The sequence below is a fragment of the Aspergillus ibericus genome (genome assembly GCF_003184845.1).
Source record: "Aspergillus ibericus CBS 121593 unplaced genomic scaffold BO80scaffold_5, whole genome shotgun sequence".
Lineage (NCBI taxonomy): Eukaryota > Fungi > Ascomycota > Eurotiomycetes > Eurotiales > Aspergillaceae > Aspergillus > Aspergillus ibericus.
In genome coordinates, this window is record NW_020292103.1 from 561524 (window position 1) to 581994 (window position 20471).

Here is a 20471-nt window from a genome sequence, read left to right on the forward strand (position 1 = left end):
GGGGCTGCGATCAGAAAGGAGGGTTATGCTCTATGGGAGAGTGGTGGGTGACCCGAAGGTCAGATCCACATTACCGTCCAAAAGAGACAACGGGGTGCCCCGTGGGGGGTCACTGGCTTTATGGGTATCTCGAACGAAATGTCTAAAAAATGGAGGTAAGTAGAAAGAAATGCGAGAATATGGCAAAACAACGGATTCTCCTCCCAGCTTCGGTGTCAGATGGCAGAATCTACAGCGCGCAGACACCTGGGCATTGCCTCGTCGCCTGTCTATTTCAACCCGAGCATCCGCTTGGAGTTTTCATAGACAACGTAGCTGATGGACACCGCGGGCGCGACCTTGAGAAGGTTGGGCGTAAGTCCTTTGTAAAAGCCACGGAATCCTTCCGTCTGGATGGTTTTGCGCGCAACGTCCCCAATTCCGTTATAGGTGGCAGGGTGCAAGATGGTGCCTTGAGCTTGCATTCTCGTCCGGAGAACGTTCAGGGGATAGACGACCGAAGCGCCGAAGCCTCCGCTCATAGCACCAATCGCGCCGGTGGTGAAGTTGCTCAGAGGAACATCATCCTCGTGGCAATTGTGCAGGCGAGCTTTTCGCGCGATCAAGGCTCGTTTCATGTATTCGAACGTGGATAAATCGAGAGCCGCATAAGGAAACATGCCGACAAGACCAAGGGGCAAGCCACGGAAAAAGCCAAGAGGGCCGTGTCTGCTCCACACCTTTTTGAACGTGGCTGCGATGAGTTGGTTCCCCTTCAGACCTCCTTCAACAGTGTCGCACTGCATACGGCTAGCAGCAACGTAAGTTTCGCGAAACACGTGAAAGATATGACGCAAGAGTATACTTACAATTTCAGGGTATCCAACGGGTAGACAAAGCACCTGTCTGCAGTCAGATCGAGTTATATGGTTAAGGGTATAGTGGTTCAACGTACTGAGCGACCATACCACCACAGCCCCCAGATAGGAACTGTGACGCAGGCATAAGTCGTTTTGGGTCGCCATGGCCCTCCAGGCGAGCAAAAGCACGTTTCGCAGACTGTCACAGGTCAGTCGATTTGAAAAGCACGTTCGGGTCACATCCAGTATCTCACCTCATAAGCACCGAATTTGATGGCAGACTCGGGCATGACCTTCAAGACATTCAACCCGTTTCCTTCGTTCGTTAGAATTGCACCATACCGGCAGAGTGCCCACAAGGCTTACCTGCAAACAAACTCCGAATCCCTCCCGCACGCCACAGATCTTTCACAGCCTCGACCAGGGTTTTCGAAGCCTTCCCAGCTGCGCGCAATGGTGCCCCATCCTTTGCTGCTCGGACAGCTGATTGTTTCACGCCGGTCTGAGCAATGAGGTAGACCTTGAGCCGGTCCAGAGGTGCAGTGGCCGTCCTTGACACGGCGCCTGCGATACCACCCGCAAGGAAGTAACCTAATTGAGGAGTGCTTTCGGTCAACTTTCGTTCATAATAGCGGAATGACATCCACATGGCGACAGTCCTGGGTATGGGTAACCACTCCAATTCCAGGTCACCATCTAAGGGTACAGAATCATCCTCAAACGCGACTCCAAGCTTGGTTACGCCGGGGGCTTCCGCGTAAGCTGAGGGAATCAGGTTTGTCAAAACGTGCACTGGGAAAACGTTGGACAGGATGTTCTGCAAGGCCAAGATATAACGTTTAAGAAACGAGTGGTCTGTACCTAAACCCTGCAGATCATTGATGTGGACATCTCCTTCCGGGTTTAGATTTCCCGTGGCCGTGTAGTATGACAGGACAGAGCGCAGGTTGGAAGACGAATAGGCGGGCAGGAACAGAAGAAAATCCCTGGATACCAGTCGGTCATCAGTTGGGGTCCCCCGACATCTTCAGCTGACTGCTTCAGCACATACCTCCACTCCGCATAGGAGATGACGCCATCTTTGTTACTATCGACCTCGGCGAAGAATTCTTCCAACCTAGCGTTTGAGACCGTTACCCCGGATTTCGCAAAAGCGGTCTTGAGCTCATTTTTGTCGATCTCCCCGTTGTGATTGCGGTCGATGCTCTCGAACAGTTGCCATAGGCCGGATTCGGTGTGGTCCACGAACGCCCGGAATTCTAGTGAACATTAGGTTTAGGAACAGACCGGCGTCGAGCCGGGTACTCTCAGAGGCAGCGCAGCTATGGTGTGGGGCGCGTGAGCTTACCAGGATAATCGATATAACCATCACCGTTGGTGTCGACTGCCTTGATGATCTCGCGCAGCATCGGATCCGCATTCTTCAGGGCTGTATTGAGGCGGTTGGTCATCTGCACCCAACCGCACGGGATCCAGTCACGGAGGATACTTACGGTGATCGATCTTTTTCAGTCCCTTTTTCAGGCCATTGAAATCAAGATGTCCCTCTTCCCTGGTGTCCAGGCGCTGCCAGAGTTGGGCCACTCTCTGGTCCCGATCTTTTTTCGACTCGCCAGTGTCCATGTTCGGTTCAAGAGGTCTTATCACAGCTGCGTCATTATTTTTTTAAGGAGGGGTCACAGGATTTGAGGAGGGAGGTATCCCTGTCGCGACAGGGTAGGAGTAAAAGCTGGGTAGATAATTTGGGCATCGAAATCCACGGCGCTCTGAAGAGGAGTTATAAACCGCCAGGTAAAGCGAAGGTCATTGTAGGGTCAGCTGGGGGGGCCCGATAGTTAGCCGTGAGAAATCCAGGCTCGATGATTTGCTTCCGTTACGACATGAACCGGAAGAAAACTAGACCCCGGCCCGGTGCTGGTTCTGTTGGTTCTCTGGCCCCGGCTATTCCCGTTTGAGCCTTGCCTCCAGTTCGGCTCCTTCGGCCTTGCACTTCCGACCCTGCACGACATCCTCGTCTTCACTCCCGATGCCAGGGAATGTGCCTCGACTTGGGCTCTTTTCTTCAGAGTTCACATCTTCCATTGCCAGATCCCTCATTAGAAAGTGGGTCGGATAAGCTACCTACTTTATCTGCCATCCCCGGATGCCCTAATCTCATTGGCCAACCAACCTGTACTTCCAGCACCTCTCCGCCTAAGGAGGCACCATGGTGACCTTTGCAACCTCCATCTTAGACTAAACCCACGCGACAACCTCCTTACTAGACTTCAACAATGGCGGCCAATTACTGGGCGTCGACACAACGTCGACACTGGCTCTTCTCCCGAGAGAAGCTGGCAGAGATCCGGGAGAACTTTAGAGAAAGGGACAAAGTCGCCCATACCCAGTTTCCTTTGCCGGATCAGAGGTTGCTGAATATCTATTTCAGTCAACGTAAGAGATCAGAGCTTTGCCCTCCAGTGGGCGTCCAAGCTCACCATGCCAACAGAACTCATCAAGCTGGGCAAGAGGATGTCGACTAGACAACAAGCCCTGGCGACAGCACAGGTCTATGTCAAGCGATTCTACACCAAGAACGAAATAAGACACACAAACCCATATCTGGTGGTGACCACTGCCTTCTATCTGGCCTGTAAAATGGAGGAATGCCCCCAGCACATTCGCTTTGTCGTGGGGGAAGCTAGAGGTCTCTGGCCAGGTACAGATTCCGGTCTTGAGACAGCCATGCGCTTTTCGCTGACGGGACGGCAGAGTTTATTGCCCCAGATGTGTCGAAACTAGGAGAGTGCGAGTTCTCCTTGATCTCGGAGATGAACTCGCAGCTCATTGTGCATCATCCGTATCGGACGTTATCCGAACTGCAACCCGAGCTGTCACTTACATCAGATGAAGTTGCTCTTGCATGGTCCGTCATCAACGATCACTATCTCACCGACTTGCCGCTGCTATACCCGCCTCACGTCATTGCCGTTATGGCAATTATTGTTGCAGTGGTTTTCAAGCCTAGTCAGACGAGCTTCCACGGGTCAGCAGCACCGTTGGCCAGCGCAATGCGCGATGGGGGCATGAACATCCTCGCGGCATTGGGAGATAAGAACGGCAACGGGCCACCTCCCCGAATTCAGAGACTAATCGCATGGCTCGCTGAGAGCGAAGTGGACATCAAAGCCGTCATCGAGTGTACGCAAGAGCTGGTATCGCTGTACGAGGTCTGGGAGCAGTACAGCGAAAAGCACTGTAAAGAGCTTCTTGGTCGGATGGTCAAGAGCAAGAATCTGGACAAATGAACATGCCCGGTGCATGCATCTACATAGGGTTTCAAGAGGCGTTCAAAGGGTCCAATTAATACGGAGCATATCAAGCAAGCGAGACTCTGTTTGTATTTCGGTTTCGGCTGCTTCAGATTATTTCAAAAGGTTGCATTCTCGTATAGTGCCACAAGGGCAGCAGATAGGGAACAAACAAAGTCACCGGGGAAACAAAGGCCCGTCATTCCAGATCAATCCTCAACATTACATCGCCGGTTGCCTCGGAGGGCTAGTCCGCGGCTTTCACCCTTCATAAGCAGTCAATCTACCACCAACTTCTAGGGATTGATATCTTGTTCGCATAATCAATCAGCCCATCAACCAATACGGAGTACATGGACAAACAAATCCCCGGCTGGACCCGTCATACTTGCACACCAACATAATACCCCGATTACCTCTGGAATGCGAGATATACGTAACACAGAGCAACCTTCTCACTACGGGGGCACGCAGTAAGCTTAGCGGAATTCACAGATAAGGTTCAGCCGTGATAATCCTGACGGATACAGCTTTCCTTTGTCTTCAAATGCAGCAGGCCCAGCTGTCATAAGTACAACTGAGTCAGTAGGCATGTAGGGCCGGCCTTAGTCGATCTGACCCCTGTAGATACATGTCTGTGGCATTAGCTTCTTGTGTACTGTGTATGCATGTAATAGTATGTATCTAGAGGAAGTTTCTGGAATGCGTGGAGAAAGTGCATTCTGGCATGTGTGGCTTCGACAGGGAGACGGATCCAGGGACTCATTTCGATCTGAGTCAGAATGCGCACGATGAGTATTTAGACAAGGGATATGGATGATCTGCAGTGGTATAACTGCTGATAGTATACCTTGAGCTTTGTTTGTTGGAGATGCGACTTTTCGCTTTTGTTTGTATCCGATGGCGGTTGACTGTTCTGGGGCAGATATGGGGTACCGGGGTGAATGTAACCGTCAAAGTTTCTACCATCCGAGTGAATCGTGAAAGGAGGAGCGTTTGCGATTTAAAATTATGCTCCTTAAGCAGCTCCTTGACAAAAAGCCACTTTAATTGAGTTTCCCGCTGGGGGCCTAAGGAGCATAACCATCCCGTTTGCAAGTCACACAGGTACCCCGTACCACTCCAGCCATGCCCTCTTTACTTTGCGAAGCGCCTACCGACATGAACCACTCCGGCCCATTCTCAGCGATCAAAGGTTGCCTGGGGACATGATGTCGTCGATTGGACATCTCCAATGCAACATAAGCGCTTCCTGAGACCGTTGACCAGACTAGGTAGGTAGATCGTGTTTCATTTCCCTTGCTTCGGGGTACGTATGCAGGCGGAGGTTGACCCCTCTGCGCTCCAGGCTTGGAGTTGAGACAATCTGAAATGTCTCATCGAATAACACTGGCCCGTCGATAGATAAACAAATATTCCGGAAATGGCGTCTGGAGTGCAGCCGATCCTGCTTCACGCCCCCGCCATCCACCTTATACCAATTACCTACTCTAAGCCATCTATCTGGGGGACGCGGTCTCTTCACCACAATGCAAGACATTCCTCCCGTTAAACTAGACTTTGATAGCCCGCAGGGTTTGGTAAGATAACCTGGTAAGAAGGATACCATTTCCATACGACAGATACCATACATACGGCAGGGATGGATGCCTTGGTATCAACCCGCAAAACTTGCTCAGAATCACCCATCCACAAGGCACAAGCATGAGGAACGGACTATACCGAATTCTCAACCCACCCCTGCCTTAGGCATTGAGATGCACCTATCATGAGATGAGGATCATACAACAAAGTTCCTGTCCCCAGAGGGGCCACTCCAGACCCGTCGCATCCCATCTACCGAAAGGGCGGTGAGATGGTCAGATCTGAGCAGCCAGCATTATCTTGCCGAGTTGAGCCAGATTGCATGGCTCATGGGATCCAGCGCCTTCATGCACGCGGGTGAGACTGGGGAACGAAGGACTGAGAAGTGAGAACTGAGGACCTCTGGCACCAATGGCTCCCTGGCTAGTGATGCCCAATCGCTTGTGCAGACAAGAAAACCGCCCCCATTCATTCCATCCCGGCTGGCTTCAGGGTACGTATCCTACTCTCGGGTCTGCATCCTGCAGTAGTCTGCAGGCTTGGAGGGAGCTGTGACCCTGTTAACATGCATTCCACCTCGATCCATAATATATTATGCTGCGATGGCGGTTCCAGTAGCCGCCTGCAGTCCTACCGGTCTGCCCAGTTCCCATTAGGTGCATCCCCATCCTGCATTTACGCTACCATCGACCACTGATACGTCGTTTCAGCCCCTGGGTTTAGCGTGGACTCGAAAGGCCCAGGCGTCGGGGAGAGTTGTTCTGCGTTTATTGGAAAGGAGAAACCCCATGAGTCGTGACAGCAGATCGGTCGGTTTACCGGATGGACTACGTACTAAGTCGGCTAAGTGTCTACTAATCCGTACGAAGTACTATTATTATGAACGTTACTGCATGGAGAGAGGTGCAGGATCATGCAGTGGTCGTAGCGCTTGCCCCCATGTGGACAGGAATATAGGGAGCACCGAGCAGATCAACGGACAGCAGCCAAGCCTGGTTTGAGATCCAGGTGCTTTGCACGGCGTTCTCCGTCCCTGGTTGACTTTCTGCAAAGGATGGCAATGTAAACAAACCCGTTTCGTCTGAATTGGGAGAGAGGGGTGGCCATGTTTATTTGTTTATTATTGTGTAATTTATTTGATTTTGATTATTTGGGACAGGTAACTACTGACAATAGTATCAGCTGACTATCCGCCCGGATGGAGTAGATCCAGAGTATCAAGTGGAGGACTAATTTCTGTTATGGAATACTGGTCGAAGCCGTCGAAGGGGCCATGGCAGGAGCTGCCCGTTATTAATCTCATTAGTCAATGGCAATCTTCAAAATCAATGGTTGGGGGAGCATAAGATGACCCGGGGCCCGCCCAACTAAATTATAGGAGTTGCTCCTTAGTTCTCCCTCGAAAAGTAGACGGGGGAAATAGGAGTGCCCCGAGACCAAGTGGCACGGTTCAAGGGAAAGGTACCGAGAATAACAGCAACGAATCAGGGTATCTAGGCGGTGGGGCTCACCACATTTTTGCAAATCATTACCCGCAGGTGTCGTAGTGGGCATTTTGCCTGCTTGCCAACGCATGCCTGTCTTCGGAAGCGGGAGCCACCCTTATGAACACGAATGGAGGGATTCGATACCTGACGAGGTACGGAGTACGGGTACGATGGAGGATCCTCCGGGTGACCATGAAACCTAACCTCCCTGGGTACTCCGTACGGAGTACTATGTACGGAGTAGACAAAGCATTGCCACGATCTCGTTGCCGTCGCCCTCGTCATCACCCATGCCACCGCTAGTCGGCGAGATTCACCGGTTCACCACCTCATCAATCATCACCAATGTAGATCCACTGCCCCGGCGGGCAGTTGTCAACGGCAGTCTGCATCAGACGACGACTCATCGGCATCATTGCACCATCATTTGTATTACCTACGGTACAGGTAATACAGCCTTAAAGTCCAGGCTGAGACCCGGTCTTCATCCGACAGCCGCTTGCACTCCTCCCGGTTAGATCGAGGACACCCAGATATTAGGCGTCGAGGAAGTGGTGCGTCGCTCTATGCCTGAAGCGGCCTAGACGGCTTCCTTTCGACGTCACATAAGCCCACATAGTAGCCGATTAGAGCCGCCAATGGGCGCCTCTTATTGGTGTCAATTGACGGTGGCTGCCATGAGCCCACCGAGCGCCGTGCTCTGCAGCCCTGATTGGTGGTCGGGGCATTGTCTTGCCACTGGAGATCCGTTGACAGGGTTCTGGTTGGTCCTCTCAGCTGCCCTAAAACTGGTGCGTGACCAGGTTAGCGCGGGAAATCTGGGCCTGGAGGTTACAGACTTACTGACGATACCACGGATACCGACGAGGGAGTGGTGGAAGGGCGCGTACGGTCACGTACGAGGCCGGAGGGGGGTACCGCCCTTCCCTTGCGGATCTCCACCGACTTGCACTTTCGGCGCTCAGCCCCAGTGGAATTAACCACTGCAGCCCCTCTTGCTCAGTCGCCTCCGTCCGCTCCGGGCGCTGCGACTTTTCTCGCTCCCGGTCTTCTTTTCAACTCTTGTCCCGCCATCCGTCGATGATTCCCCATCCCACAACACTAATCGCAAATTCGCCCGCCCCCCCGATCTAGTACTTTACTTGACTCTCTTACATTCACTCCCATCCCATCTTTATCCCACCTTCAATCTTCGCTTCTGCTCTTGTTTCGAACCTCTGCATTCCTCCGACCGCTTGTCATTCTTCCACCTACGTTTCTTTGTCTAGTCCGTTCGGAGTTCATACTGTCGGTATTCCTGAGCGCTGGTCCTTGTTTATATCCGCCTTTGAATTCCTAAACTGCCTCCCAACGATATAACTTCGCTCGCCTCGTCGCTATCTTCAATCACTCTGATTCCAACAAGATGTCGACATTCTTCTACGGTCACCAGCAACAGCACCAGCACCAGCAACATCCTCACCATGGCGCTGCCACCCATATGACGAGCTCGAACAACCACCATGGGGGCCGTTCCCGCCGAGGACCCAAGATGGCTGCCCAGAATGCTCAGCGCCAGTTCCGAGGAGTGAAGAGTATGAGGGAGCTCGCCGAGGCCCCGGCTGTGACCGCTTTCCGGGCCCGCTTTGAAGCTGGACGGTCTTTCGACCTGGACGACGACCTGGAGTTCTGTCCTGGTCTCTTGACGGAAGACGATGTATGTTTATAGACCCCGGTCGACTGCGATGGTCTTCGTTGCCGATCCCGCACTGGATGAACAACCTATTAACCCCTATTCTGCAGCTGCATTCCATTCACTCGGCCTCTTCGGATCGTTCCTCTCTTTCCAGCGGATCTCCCGATACTTCTCCTTTGCAGCATCAGATCCAGCCGGTTCAACAGGTTACGCCTTCCATCTCGCTGTCTCCGGCCTCGAGCAACTCTTATGTGCACTCAGGGGTCAACGGTAATCTTAATCACGTGAACTTCCAGCAACCCTCCGCCGTTCGCACGCGCAAGGTGATCCCGATTGTCAACCCCAACACCGGCATGACCTTGACGAGCCCCCCTACGTCGATCTCGCCGGCCTCGATGCAGAATGCCCAGCGTCGGTGGTGAGGACCACGATCTGGCAAGTTGCCGTTCCATTCGGCAAGGGGCCGCTTAGGCTCATAGCATGTTCACCACTTCGTCCGGCTTCTGCATCATCGGGCACCCTAACCGCGGGTCATAATTTATTTTGCTGCTTTGTTCTGCTTTTGTTCGACACGGCCATCGCATTCTAACGATCCTACTGAATTACCCTTCACCTCTTTTTGGCTTTGACGAGCGCAAAAACAGCAAGGATACACCAGTGTTTCTCTGTATATACACCTTCCTCCGATGACGACTTCGAGCACTTATACCTAGACTGATGCTTTCGGCTTCCTGCGAGCGACGGCGCCTGCGATTCGATTTTTGCATTCCATCTCCAACGATACCTTGTTTTTATTCTTCGGTTAGGGAAAACTACGTGCTTTGACCTCGAGGTTGGGCCTCGAGTTTGTGGCCGCGATGATGTATAGAAAGCGCGGCGATCTGCCATTGAGGCGCGCATCTATGGTCCGGAGTTGCTTGTTGCTTTTTGGTTTCCCCCGGCGGCGACGCCAGATCTGACATATTTCGGCTTGGTGTTTTGTCACATTTGGGTGGGATGGATTATTTGCTCATGCTTTTCAGGGATTTAGAAAGGCGGAAACGATATACGTCTGCATTGATTGGGCTTGTTGAGTTGTTCGGGATGTTTGGCTGCTACACTTCGCATATTGTGTTTTTTTTCTTCTTTTTTCCTGGAAAACCTGTTATTGATATCATGTACATGGGATGGGTGGGATCGGTGATGCTGTGAAAATCCATGGATTGGATGAGGAGTTTCTGCTGGGGTTTCTCGTGGAATTCCGCGAGGCCCGTTGTCTGGTGACGACCTAATTCGCTTCTTTGCTCCGCGTTGATTCGTTCGGATGTTCTTCTCTCATGTTCTTCGAATCCTGGGGACTCCCGGAGAGTGTGATGCTGTATGATCTTCTGGTTCTTTCGCTTCTTGGGTATTCCGTCTCTTGGCAGATCTCCTTTGTCTATATGCTGCTGCACTATGCGGGTAATACCTATACATAGTTGAATAAGCTGGACCATGTGTTGTACTCGGAGTCTGTAGACATGTTGATTGGTGATGACCTCATTGCAGATAATGGATGGCGATAAGCGGTTGCTGCCCCAACGGTTGGCTACTGACTGGGTGAATCAGGCTGGCAGACATACATTGTAGTGCAACGAGGAAGAGTCAAACAGCGGCATTCATACTATGTAGAGTGCAGTGAAGATGCCCATGCAAGTCCCTGCCAGCAAAGAATCGAAATTGGATCAACACGATGCGAATCCCTACTTATCTGGCACCGGTGGTGTCCAGTCAGTGATGTCATCTCCTTGTTTGGCGTCGAACATGGCAGACCTACTCCCACCCTCATCACAACTCCCATCAGAGGTTGCCTACACAATATACCCGTGAAAGACAACCCATCATTCTACAATCTCAAACAATCCTCAAAAGAGTACCCGAAACAACAGAATATGATTAATATGACTAATCCCATTAGCCACCGCAATCCGACTAGACTACGTAGGAGATGATGATCGATCCATGCATGAGTCTCCATGACGTCACCGATGCTACCAGCCGGTCTGCAATCCAGTCCCCCTATTGCAGTAGGCAATTGAGTAATTGCCAGATTGAATGACTTACCCGAGGTCGAACGGATTCCATGGAATGGGAATTGGGGCTTGCACGGGGTGGTTAAGTACATAAGGGGGCGCTGTTGATTTTCCTTTGCGTTGGATATATACTGCTACTACTACCACTACTTACTTCTTACTACGCACCTACCTACCTATCTACTTATCTGTTGTGGATTGTTACACGACAATTAGATTGCTATCGACTTGATTATTTGTCCATTTTGATAGAACCGAGAACGGTAAGTTCATCCTCTTGCACTGTCACTCGCTTAAGAGTGGGAGAGACATACCTACCTACCATCAACCTCCCTTCTCATCCACCGTCCACCTACCTCCCTACCTCCCTACCTACCTATACCATCAATCAACTAACAACCCCCTCTATCCCAGCCCAGCCCCAAAACACAACTAATAAATCCAAAGAACCAAGATGACTCTCCTCCCCACCCTCCGCACCACCACCACCACCACCCTCCTCCGTCCCTCCCTCCGCCTCACCCGCCCAACCACCATCTACGCCTCCCTCCACACCAGCACTCCCCGCCAGGGCTTGAAAGAATCAGACCACAGTACGTACATCCCCTCCCCCTCCCCCTTCCCCTCCCCAAACCAACTCCCCTCATCAATCTAACAATATAAACTGAATAGACCGCGACGACCTCGCCTCCATCTACGAAGCCGAGAAACACGACCAATTGAGAAGTACCAAGGAGGGAAAGGCGAAGTGGAAGCAGGAGATTGCGAGTGATAGTGAGGCGTCGGTATGATTATCCCTCTTTATTTATTTATTAATGGATGTGTGGATGTGTGGATGGAGGATGGAGGATGATGATGCTAATGGTATGAACAGGTCAAGGCCGATCGCGGCGAAGTGGACAGCGACGATAAGAGTTTCGGGGCTATGCAGGAACGTACGAAGGGGTTGCCGAATCGGGATGGGCCGGTTAATAAGACTCAATAAATGAAGGTTAGGTCAGGTAATTGGGTGGTTATATGTTGGAAATATTATGTGTTATCATTCTTTTGGGATGTTGGTATGATGGTAAAAGCATGAGATTGATGACTCTGCTAAAGATTGTCCTCCGTACTATGTAAAGAATGATATATAGTGTATTGGAACAGATCCTTGGATGGTATCCAGGTGTGTAGGTGTAGGTGCAAGCCCATTCATTATACGTATGACATTAACGCCCATAATCCATCCCAATCGACAACTCCAATCCACAAGTAACGCCGCCAGACATGCCGGTCCACAGTCATGACAAAAACGAAAGAAGATCATATACGACGATGAAGGATAGGCAGCCGGCTATTTCAACAGGACGATCAAAATGACCAGGACGATGATCAGTCCAATGATGGTCATCATACTCCAGTTATCGCCCGCACTGCGTCGGACTCGATCCAGTCGTCGTCTCGCATTGTCTAATCGACCCTGATGTCTATCCACATGACCATCCATATCATCCAGCAAGGCAACATGGCCCTCGAGTTCATCCCCGATCTGGATACTAAGCTGATGCTGTCGACCGATCGATTCCCCCAGACGATCGAGTTGCTCGTCTTGATCGCGCATGATCTGTTCATGATGATCGTAGACCTGCTGATTGGACATATCGGAGGTATCCACGCCCTGCGGGGAGGGCGAGTCGCGGTACGGCTGGAACAGGTTGCGACGGTTGAGATCGTCCTCTTCTTCGGCCGCGGAATCCATGAACCGGACGGATTTGGACGACGGGTGCTGTGGGACCGGTTGTTTCAGGTCCGGCGAGGAGTTCTTGATGTTGGTGAATTCGACCGGATCGTCCGTTGAGTCTGCGACATCTGAGCCGCGGAATTGGGAGGACAGGTCTCGGTACTGCGAGTGGAGGTGACCGAGCTGATCTCTCATATCGGCGGCGCTGTCGTCGTTGGATTCTTCGAGTCGGGCGCATTCGGCTTCGACGCCGTCGATGCCCTCTTTTAAGGAGTCGAGGGAGCGTGAGATCTCGCCATCTTGGCTGTTGGGTTCGAGGTCGAGGGAGATGGCTCGTTGCCGTTCGAGCAGGGAGAGTTTGATGTGGTCGGCAAGGAGGAGGAGTTGCGAGGGATTTGGCATGGCGGAGGAGGATGGGATGGTGTTGAAAGTGGCGAGAGAGAGAGAGAGGATGTGTGTGGATGTGATGATGGGTTGCAGCAGGAGGAGTTGGGCGAGGCTCTTAGCGTGGTGGACGAGGCAATGCGGAGATGTCGGAACCGCGGCTGTTGGCAGGCCTGCAGGCGTGCAGATGACAGGGAAGATGCAGGGACTGACGGACGAGATCGATGGAGGAATGGCTGAATGGATGAATGGATAGGATCGAGAGGATGGAATGCCAGTCAGGAACTGGTTCTCGTTCTCGGCCGATCTTCCGCTTCCGCCGCATCGTCCCATTTCCATTCCATGATTCCAATTCCATCCCCCGCAATGGCCTCCTCGCCTTCCTCACGTCCGCCTCCTGTCTCGCCTCCCTGACTCCCACCTTCATTCCGGTGTTTGTCTTCCCCACGGTGTGACTTTCATGGGGTTTGCTTAGTCTTATTGTCTCATCGGCTCACCCCTGTGGCATCTGCACTCGGTCCCTTCATATCTACCCCCTGTGCAGGGCGGCCTCGGTCGGCGGGGATCCAGTGGCTTGAACAATATAAGCTGGACCCTTCCTGTGGGGAAGGGGTTGGGAGGATGACCAGCATTACCCTCGACGAATTGCTCGCGATGGAAACGAACTGCGACCGTGACGAAGTCGTCGACCTGCGCTCACTCGAGACGGTCTCTAGCTACGATGATCACCTCATGTGCCCCATCTGTCACTGCCCGTTTGTTCGTCCAGTGCGCCTTCAGTGTGATCATGTGTTCTGTCAGAAATGTCTGAACTCCGCCATCACGGCCTTCGCCGCCAGTCGAGACGACTTCACCTGTCCCACCTGCCGGACCCCCACGAGGGGTGTCTACCTCAACGTGCCCCGCCTGCTGCTCAACATGTGCGATGACATTAGGGTGCGGTGTCCTTGTCGGAACGAGGGCTGTCAAGAGATCATACCCAGAGGCCATGTTCAGTCCCATTTCGACAAGTATTGCGGCTACAGGCTCATGAAATGTCCGGACAGCGCGTGCAGCAAGAAGACCCGGAAGAAACACCTCAGCCCTGAGGGCCGGTGTTTGCACGAGCCTCATCGATGCCTGCGCTGCGACGAGTATATCATGGAACAAGACTACGAGGTACGCTCGTACACCATTGTCAGAGGCCATTGCTAATAATATCCGTTTACAGGAACATGTCAAGGAACTATGTCCGAGTCTTAAAACAACCTGTCCTGATTGTCAGACCGGTGTCCTCCGTAAAGCACTGAGAGAACACATCGACACCTGTCCCGAGGTTGTCCATCCCTGCACCGCATCGAAATATGGCTGTCCTGTCAAGGTCAAGCGCGCAGACCTGGCGACGCACGAGCAAATTTGCCCGCTGATTGCCATGGGCCCGTATTTCGAGGCGCAGAATGCACGACTCGACTCCCTCGAGCTAACCATCCGACATCTTCAACAACGCAACGAGATCTTCGAGGACGGGATCGCCAACATCCGATCCACATTAGTCCAGTCGTCTCGTACTCTAGCCGAGCAGGAATCTTCTCCGGCCAACTCCGACCCTCGTCAAGAGTCCGCAAACCAATCTCAAATCGACAGCTCCAACCTCTACACCGCAACTACAACAAATTACCTCCTATCCCTCCACGAATCTCTCCGCGAGGAGGTCGGACAGCTGTCCCACGCCATCACCGATCTTGATGCCCGCGCCAGCATGGCACTCATGAACGAATGCCTCCGATTAAAGGAAGACATGGCGCACACCAACGCAGCCGTCGGTAGCATTCGCATGCAGGTGCAATGGCTCCTGAATCCGCGTCTGCATCAGGGCCAGCGCGCCGGTGCACGTCCGAGCAATGCCAACACCGGAAACGGTAACCCGGCATCTGCATCGGGACCCAGTAGCGGAGCCGGTCCATCAACAGCCTTTCTTCGTCCCCGCCGACTTAGCGACAGCGGACGAGAGGGCACCAAACTATAGACAGCGAATGCCGATCATCACATAAAAACATCGCCATCATAGTAATGACGAACGGTATGACATGGTATCGCATTTCCTCGTTCTCTTTGCTGTCCGCTTAGTTGTCCCAAGACGGGAATTAGACCAATCGGTGCGTTGGCGGCTTCGTGTTTGATATGACGTGATATGATATCCTTTTTCCCCTACCCTATCCTGTTCCCGGGTCCAGACCAGCGTGGTTGGATTTGTTCTGTTTTGTCATATGGTTGTGTTTGTTGTACTGCCTTCCATCCCACATAGATATATCCCGATTCCCTTACCCCAATGGATGTACATACTCCTCTGCCTCTACTTTCGAAATGTATATATCCCTCCCTCTACCTGTACTTCAATTTGTGAACAGAAATTCTCTATACCCCCAACTTAACTCAGCATGAACTCACTTACAAGGACACAGCCCACACTTTTCACCTTAACAACAAAGCCATAAAACGATAAAACACACCTCTCAACCCCCCAAGAACCATTTTACTCACAGTTCCACTTCATTCCTTCCCTCCTAGATAAAAAAGCACCCCTTCTAGAAAAAAAAAAAAAGAGAAGGACCTTGTTCGACTACCCACCCGATACTTACTTATCTCCCCCCGACCAAACCAAAGCACCAAAAAAAGAAATAAGGGAAGCCGAACGCGGGGGTTGAACCCGCAACCTTGAGATTAAGAGTCTCACGCTCTGCCGATTGAGCTAGCCCGGCTGATTGAATGAAAATAATTCCACTAAAGTGCGCTATTAAGCAAAGCTAAAGGTCCGGTGCTTTTAGTGCTGAGCTGTCTATACTGTTCACACTACTGGGGATAGTCTACGTGGTATATAGATCGTCGTGTCTATTTTTGGAATCTTTCGATGGAGGTGATTGTACATGGCTTTCTCTGGTGCTTCACTCAGGGTACAGGCGAACCTCAATAGGAGGTCTCATGTTCAATTCAGTGCCTTCGTGAGACTGCGATTTACGCCTGCTCAAACACAATCAACTAGCAAATATTATTGTATTACCTACCAAGTGAACCCAGCGCTGCCTGTCTCCTATCCCTTTAGAGCTACATGCTATTACGCCTCTTTGCCTCAATTGATTTCTCACTCTCCGACCTATAGGGCTCGTCATCCGAATAGTCACCGTCCGAACGAATGTCGCGTTCCAAATGGGTCTTCTTGCCTTGTCCCTCACCATCTCCCACACTATCAGCAAGAGTGTTTGAACCACTCTCATCATCCTCTTCCACATCATTACAAACAACGCAATAAGTTGACCACCAATCCCGCGCACGAGTAAAATCACGCAGATGCTTCCTTAGCAGCGTCTTCCACTCCTGATCCTCCTGATTGAAAGCAGCTGACGTACAGACATACTCCCACCAGACAGGGAAATAACCCGAATACTCCCAATCAAGAATGCCCTTCACCTTCCCGTCTTGCACCATGATATTATCACTGGCAAGATCACAGTGCGTGAACGTATAAGGCTTGGCAGGCGGCATCACTCGTCTCAGATCGTCATACATACTCGCCGGGAAGGTTTTCTTGATACCGATCCCCATATCGGCCCAGAGTGCGTCATCGGAGGAAAAAGGACCGTGTGGAGGGAAAGAATCACCGCCCCTCTTGTATGGGAAAAGAAGGTTGGAGTAGATGGGGCGATTCCCCACTCCTTGTATCTTGTCACTCGTGAGGCGCCGGAGCTGGGAGAGATAGCCCGCAGTCTGCTTGGCTATGCTCTCTCTTTCCTTGGGTTTGAGTTTTGGCCACAGTTTGCTGAGTGGCTCGCCGGGTATGCGCTTCATTAAGATGACAACACGGTCGCCATCTTGCCAGGACCCGATGATAGTGGGAACAGGAATGATGGTTTTCTCTCGCACAAAGTTGGCGTTAAAAGTCTCAAAGCTGCGAAGACCGGGACCTCGATCTTTCAGGATTAGGCCGTTACCGATGGACCAGATGCCTCGGTTACCTTTCGTGGAGATCAGTTTGACTTGGCTTTCGTAGAAGCTCCTCCGTTGGCGCTCGGGAGTCCAGCTACATGCTGCACAGGGGTTGGTGGTCATGACGCTGGAACTTATGATGATATGATGATAAGAACGACCAGCGAGTTAAGGATAGGTATGGCAGTAGAGAAAGTCGATAAGTGAGCCGTAGATTTATGTTTGAAGACGGACGAATGAAGATTCGATGATGAGATTGTGGGAGTTGACCTCCATCGGCAGAATTCGAGAGGATGAACGAGGCAAGACGTAGATGCAGAAGGAACGCCCCTGTCTTGCTCGTCGTTGCCCGTCGGGGTTACAAGACAGGACGGAATATCCGCAATGAGGTCACTTCTTCATCAGGAAAAGTATACACTATATATATGAACAACTGGTACAAGTTGCATGTCTACAATGGATTTTCAGGTCTACGCTAGGATATAAACCAAGAAATCTGATCAGTGTTGAGTAGCTGCTGCCAAATACCTTCCACTTTTCCGGAGAAAGAGAAAAAAGTGTCAAACTGTGGCATTAAAACAAGGGATAATGACCACCCATACTGGAAAAGAATGCAGTTTGAGCTTGGGTGCTAGACGCGCTGTTACCAACAGTGAAACAGAAAATCTCCATGTGGAAAGACTGTAATTATCAACATGAGATCAAATAGCATAGGAGTACGTCGCTAGCGATGAATCAATAATAACTTCCTCCTCCATAGTTCTGTCCGTATCTGTTTCCGTGTCCATGACTCGAGTAGGAACTGTAAGACTGCTCTTCATATTCGCCAGGCGGATGCCGAGGAGGACTGCCACCAGGAGGCGGGTAGTGTGGATGGGGGTGGTCGCCATGATGCCTCCGCTGACTTCCATTGTGCCCACCGTAACCGGAGTCATCAAAGTCAGGAGGGGGAGGGGGGTGGTGATATGACTGCTCCTGGCTGTGGTATTCGCTCCGGTATTGATACTGATAGCTTTGCTCCTGCTGGAAAGACTGCTGGTGAGAATATTGGGACTGCTGGTGAGATTCATACTGTGATGGGTACTCGGACGGTGCGGTCTCCTCTCTCGACGACCCACCCACCATCAGATTGGAGAACGCGCTGTTCAGCTTGTTCAAATTAGAGATGCCTGGAATGGGAAGACTGGAAAGCGTGTCCCAGGGAAGAGGCGAGCCTTGCTGTTGTTGCGACTGGGGCGGACGTTGCTGTTGGTGCGACTGGAGCGGACATTGCTGTTGGTGCGACTGGGGTGGACGCTGCTGATAAGCTCCGTGGCTATGTCCGCTCCCATGTCCGTGTGAATGATCGTCCTCTCCGGTGCTGTTCTTTCCCTCTCTCACTCCCTCCGCGCTGAGGATATCGTTGAGATCAGCGCCACGATCGGGCCTAGACTGCACCCAGGACTGGACGGCCTCGAACATGGTCCGATGGGCTTCATTCCTCATATTGCGCAGAGCGGGATGGTGGAAAACCTTCAGACAGTCATCCAGGACCTGTTCCTCGGAGACGTTGATGTTGTCCCAGGCGTGTATAACCCGAGGTGCCACGTATTTCAGGATAGCAGACGCGACCTGTCCAGCCGGCTCGTTGAGAACGTTGGAGAAGTGGTCCTTGGAAAGTAAGGAATGAGTGGGATCGGTGCAGTTCGGGTCGGTCCAAGGTTCATACTGATGCTGTCCAGAAGCATCGATCACACCAGATGAACCAGACTGCAAAGACTTGGAGGCGGCGTTGATGAGGGGACGTATGAACGGAGCCAGCAGAGACATGATGAAGACGGTCAGGGTTTCAGTAATCTTCTCGACGATCGCCTCCAATCCAGGGATCGTTTCAATGATCGACGAAAGCTTCCGGACAACCTTGTCTCTGAATTCTAGGATAGGATAGATCTGGGCAATGGTCTTGCTTGGATCGAAGTCCTGTAAGCCGGACCCGGACTGATTGCCCTCTCCAGGTCTTTCGTTCTCATTTGCTCTATATCTTGGCACCTCATCCTCAAATGCTCGACCGCGTGGCGAGCTGTACTCGTCAAAGCCTCGACTGCGTGGTGAGCTGTAGTCGTCGAATCCCTGACCGCGTGGTGCGCTATAGTCATCAACTTCCCGACTGCGTGGTGCGCTATAGTCATCAACTTCTCGACTGCGTGATAAGCTATATTCGACAACATCCCTGGCCAGACCGCGTGTTGTGTAGCCAGAACGAGAACCACCAGCCCGGTTTGCAGACTTCTGAGCCTCAGAGGAACGCTTGAGCTCCTCTGCCTCGGCAACGAGGTCCTTAGTCCCAGGAATCTTACCCAGGAGACCAGTCAAAGCACCGAGAGACCCACCAGATGAGTTTGCCTCGGCATCTCCAAGAGCAATGTCCATTTCATTGACCTCTGACTGGGTAAAGTGGTCGGTAGCTTCTCCCAGCACAGAATGGAAGAAGTCAACCATACCAAACGTTCCAGTCACAAGAGGAAACACCTGATGGCCACGGATATTCATTTGAGTGTCCACGCCGGTATGCGGGAAGACGTTCTTGAAGCCCATCTCGCGGAGCGCAAGCTCGCAGTAGTTCGTATGCGCCGCGAAATCTTCCAATGTATGGAGGCCCTGACCCAGGCACCGAAGAGCCTCGCAAAGGTCCTCGTCGTTGCCCTTCCTGCTTCCGTGCGTGTATGTCCGTCCGTAGTGAATGCTGCGAGCCAAGCTATACTTGATGTACGCAGCGCTCGTAGCCCAACCTCCCTCCTCATTAGCAATGTAATTCTTCATGCCCGTCTCCGGATCAATATCGAGCTCGACCTGGCGAATCGGGCCACGCAGTCGTTCATCGTACTGGCGAGCGTCCTGGTTATCGGCATAGTCCTTGGGGTTACTGCAAGTGACAAAATGGTGAGAATCCATCCAGACATATCTCCAAATACGAAAGACAAGACATACTCGATATGCTCTTCAGGCCGATAAACCCCCAACCTGTCCGCAGTGACTTCAAACTCCGCCGTTGCATAACCGAACGTCATGAAGGACAGAATCCAGACCAGAATGCGAATAGTCTCAGCAGGGAGATTCTTAAGCGTACCCACGTCCATAGCCTGTGAACTAAACAAACCATTAGCTTGCGTAAAGAATACCAAGAAATCAAATGAACTCACTAATCCCGCAACCAGTTGCCAAAGTACACGCGCTTGATCATCGTGGAGGTCCACTTGTGGCCCTTGATGAAAGCGACGGTCTTGAGCATATCCTCAATATCTCCATGGCGCCAGTTTTTGCCCTCTACGGCCGAAATCGAAGCAATATCTGACTTGTGTTAGCAGACAGCAGATGTCGAGGTGAATTGGGATAATTACTTCCAGCCCCGAAAGCCCACGTCTTAGTTGGAAGGACCACGAGCAACAGTCCCAAAACGAGCAGGACATGCGTGCCCAGACTCATTCTCGGAGCCATGGCTGTA

At 51.9% G+C, this 20471-nt stretch overlaps 8 protein-coding genes and 1 non-coding gene across 9 annotated transcripts; 4 read left to right on the forward strand and 5 right to left on the reverse strand.

Moving 5' to 3' along the window:
* Window positions 1-216: 216 nt before the first annotated feature.
* Window positions 217-2568, reverse strand: BO80DRAFT_207167 (calcium-binding mitochondrial carrier protein). Its single transcript, XM_025714266.1, has 8 exons — window positions 2333-2568; window positions 2188-2268; window positions 1891-2098; window positions 1206-1825; window positions 1094-1155; window positions 935-1038; window positions 849-881; window positions 217-789 (listed from the first exon to the last, which is right to left on the reverse strand). Exons 1-8 carry the CDS (start codon window positions 2460-2462, stop codon window positions 270-272), a joined length of 1758 nt encoding a protein of 585 aa, XP_025579047.1. The 5' UTR covers window positions 2463-2568; the 3' UTR covers window positions 217-269.
* Window positions 2569-3112: 544 nt separating this feature from the next.
* On the forward strand, window positions 3113-4126 carry ssn8 (cyclin-dependent protein serine/threonine kinase regulator SSN8; the record flags this gene model as incomplete). The annotated part of the gene is given in 3 exon segments (XM_025715410.1): window positions 3113-3298; window positions 3312-3537; window positions 3591-4126. The coding sequence occupies 3 exon segments, from the start codon at window positions 3113-3115 to the stop codon at window positions 4124-4126; spliced, it is 948 nt and encodes a 315-aa protein (XP_025579048.1).
* A 4260-nt stretch (window positions 4127-8386) lies between these two features.
* BO80DRAFT_207273 (DUF4452 domain-containing protein) lies at window positions 8387-9391 on the forward strand. The gene is made up of 3 exons (XM_025714267.1): window positions 8387-8487; window positions 8606-8896; window positions 8983-9391. The coding sequence occupies exons 2-3, from the start codon at window positions 8606-8608 to the stop codon at window positions 9295-9297; spliced, it is 606 nt and encodes a 201-aa protein (XP_025579049.1). The 5' UTR covers window positions 8387-8487; the 3' UTR covers window positions 9298-9391.
* Window positions 9392-11075: 1684 nt separating this feature from the next.
* BO80DRAFT_461781 (uncharacterized protein) lies at window positions 11076-11911 on the forward strand (the record flags this gene model as incomplete). The annotated part of the gene is made up of 3 exons (XM_025722472.1): window positions 11076-11519; window positions 11599-11711; window positions 11801-11911. Exons 1-3 carry the CDS (start codon window positions 11381-11383, stop codon window positions 11909-11911), a joined length of 363 nt encoding a protein of 120 aa, XP_025579050.1. The 5' UTR covers window positions 11076-11380.
* A 78-nt stretch (window positions 11912-11989) lies between these two features.
* On the reverse strand, window positions 11990-13289 carry BO80DRAFT_499503 (syntaxin family protein). Its single transcript, XM_025724191.1, has one exon. It carries the CDS (start codon window positions 13046-13048, stop codon window positions 12260-12262), a length of 789 nt encoding a protein of 262 aa, XP_025579051.1. The 5' UTR covers window positions 13049-13289; the 3' UTR covers window positions 11990-12259.
* Window positions 13290-13651: 362 nt separating this feature from the next.
* On the forward strand, window positions 13652-15035 carry BO80DRAFT_346921 (putative TRAF-like signal transducer; the record flags this gene model as incomplete). The annotated part of the gene is made up of 2 exons (XM_025715394.1): window positions 13652-14188; window positions 14295-15035. The coding sequence occupies 2 exons, from the start codon at window positions 13652-13654 to the stop codon at window positions 15033-15035; spliced, it is 1278 nt and encodes a 425-aa protein (XP_025579052.1).
* Window positions 15036-15695: 660 nt separating this feature from the next.
* BO80DRAFT_t47 lies at window positions 15696-15768 on the reverse strand. Its single transcript has one exon. It is a non-coding gene; the product is annotated as a tRNA-Lys (tRNA).
* A 343-nt stretch (window positions 15769-16111) lies between these two features.
* On the reverse strand, window positions 16112-17113 carry BO80DRAFT_483158 (aminoglycoside phosphotransferase family protein; the record flags this gene model as incomplete). Its single annotated transcript, XM_025723430.1, has 1 exon — window positions 16112-17113. One exon carries the CDS (start codon window positions 17111-17113, stop codon window positions 16112-16114), a length of 1002 nt encoding a protein of 333 aa, XP_025579053.1.
* Window positions 17114-17725: 612 nt separating this feature from the next.
* On the reverse strand, window positions 17726-20464 carry BO80DRAFT_431854 (Het-C domain-containing protein; the record flags this gene model as incomplete). Its single annotated transcript, XM_025720767.1, has 4 exons — window positions 17726-19892; window positions 19958-20116; window positions 20170-20317; window positions 20368-20464. 4 exons carry the CDS (start codon window positions 20462-20464, stop codon window positions 17726-17728), a joined length of 2571 nt encoding a protein of 856 aa, XP_025579054.1.
* Window positions 20465-20471: the final 7 nt, after the last annotated feature.

Bases quoted from the DNA above. Each gene is read 5' to 3' on its own strand.
- BO80DRAFT_207167 (XM_025714266.1), bottom strand. From the start codon at position 2,462: ATGGACACTGGCGAGTCGAAAAAAGATCGGGACCAGAGAGTGGCCCAA. The intron at 1,826-1,890 runs GTATGTGCTGAA...ACTGGTATCCAG, and splicing joins ATCTCCTATGCGGAGTGGAG to GGATTTTCTTCTGTTCCTGC. The intron at 1,156-1,205 runs GTAAGCCTTGTG...TAACGAACGAAG, and splicing joins GATTCGGAGTTTGTTTGCAG to GAAACGGGTTGAATGTCTTG.
- BO80DRAFT_207273 (XM_025714267.1), top strand. From the start codon at position 8,606: ATGTCGACATTCTTCTACGGTCACCAGCAACAGCACCAGCACCAGCAA. The intron at 8,897-8,982 runs GTATGTTTATAG...CCTATTCTGCAG, and splicing joins GTCTCTTGACGGAAGACGAT to CTGCATTCCATTCACTCGGC.
- BO80DRAFT_499503 (XM_025724191.1), bottom strand. From the start codon at position 13,048: ATGCCAAATCCCTCGCAACTCCTCCTCCTTGCCGACCACATCAAACTC.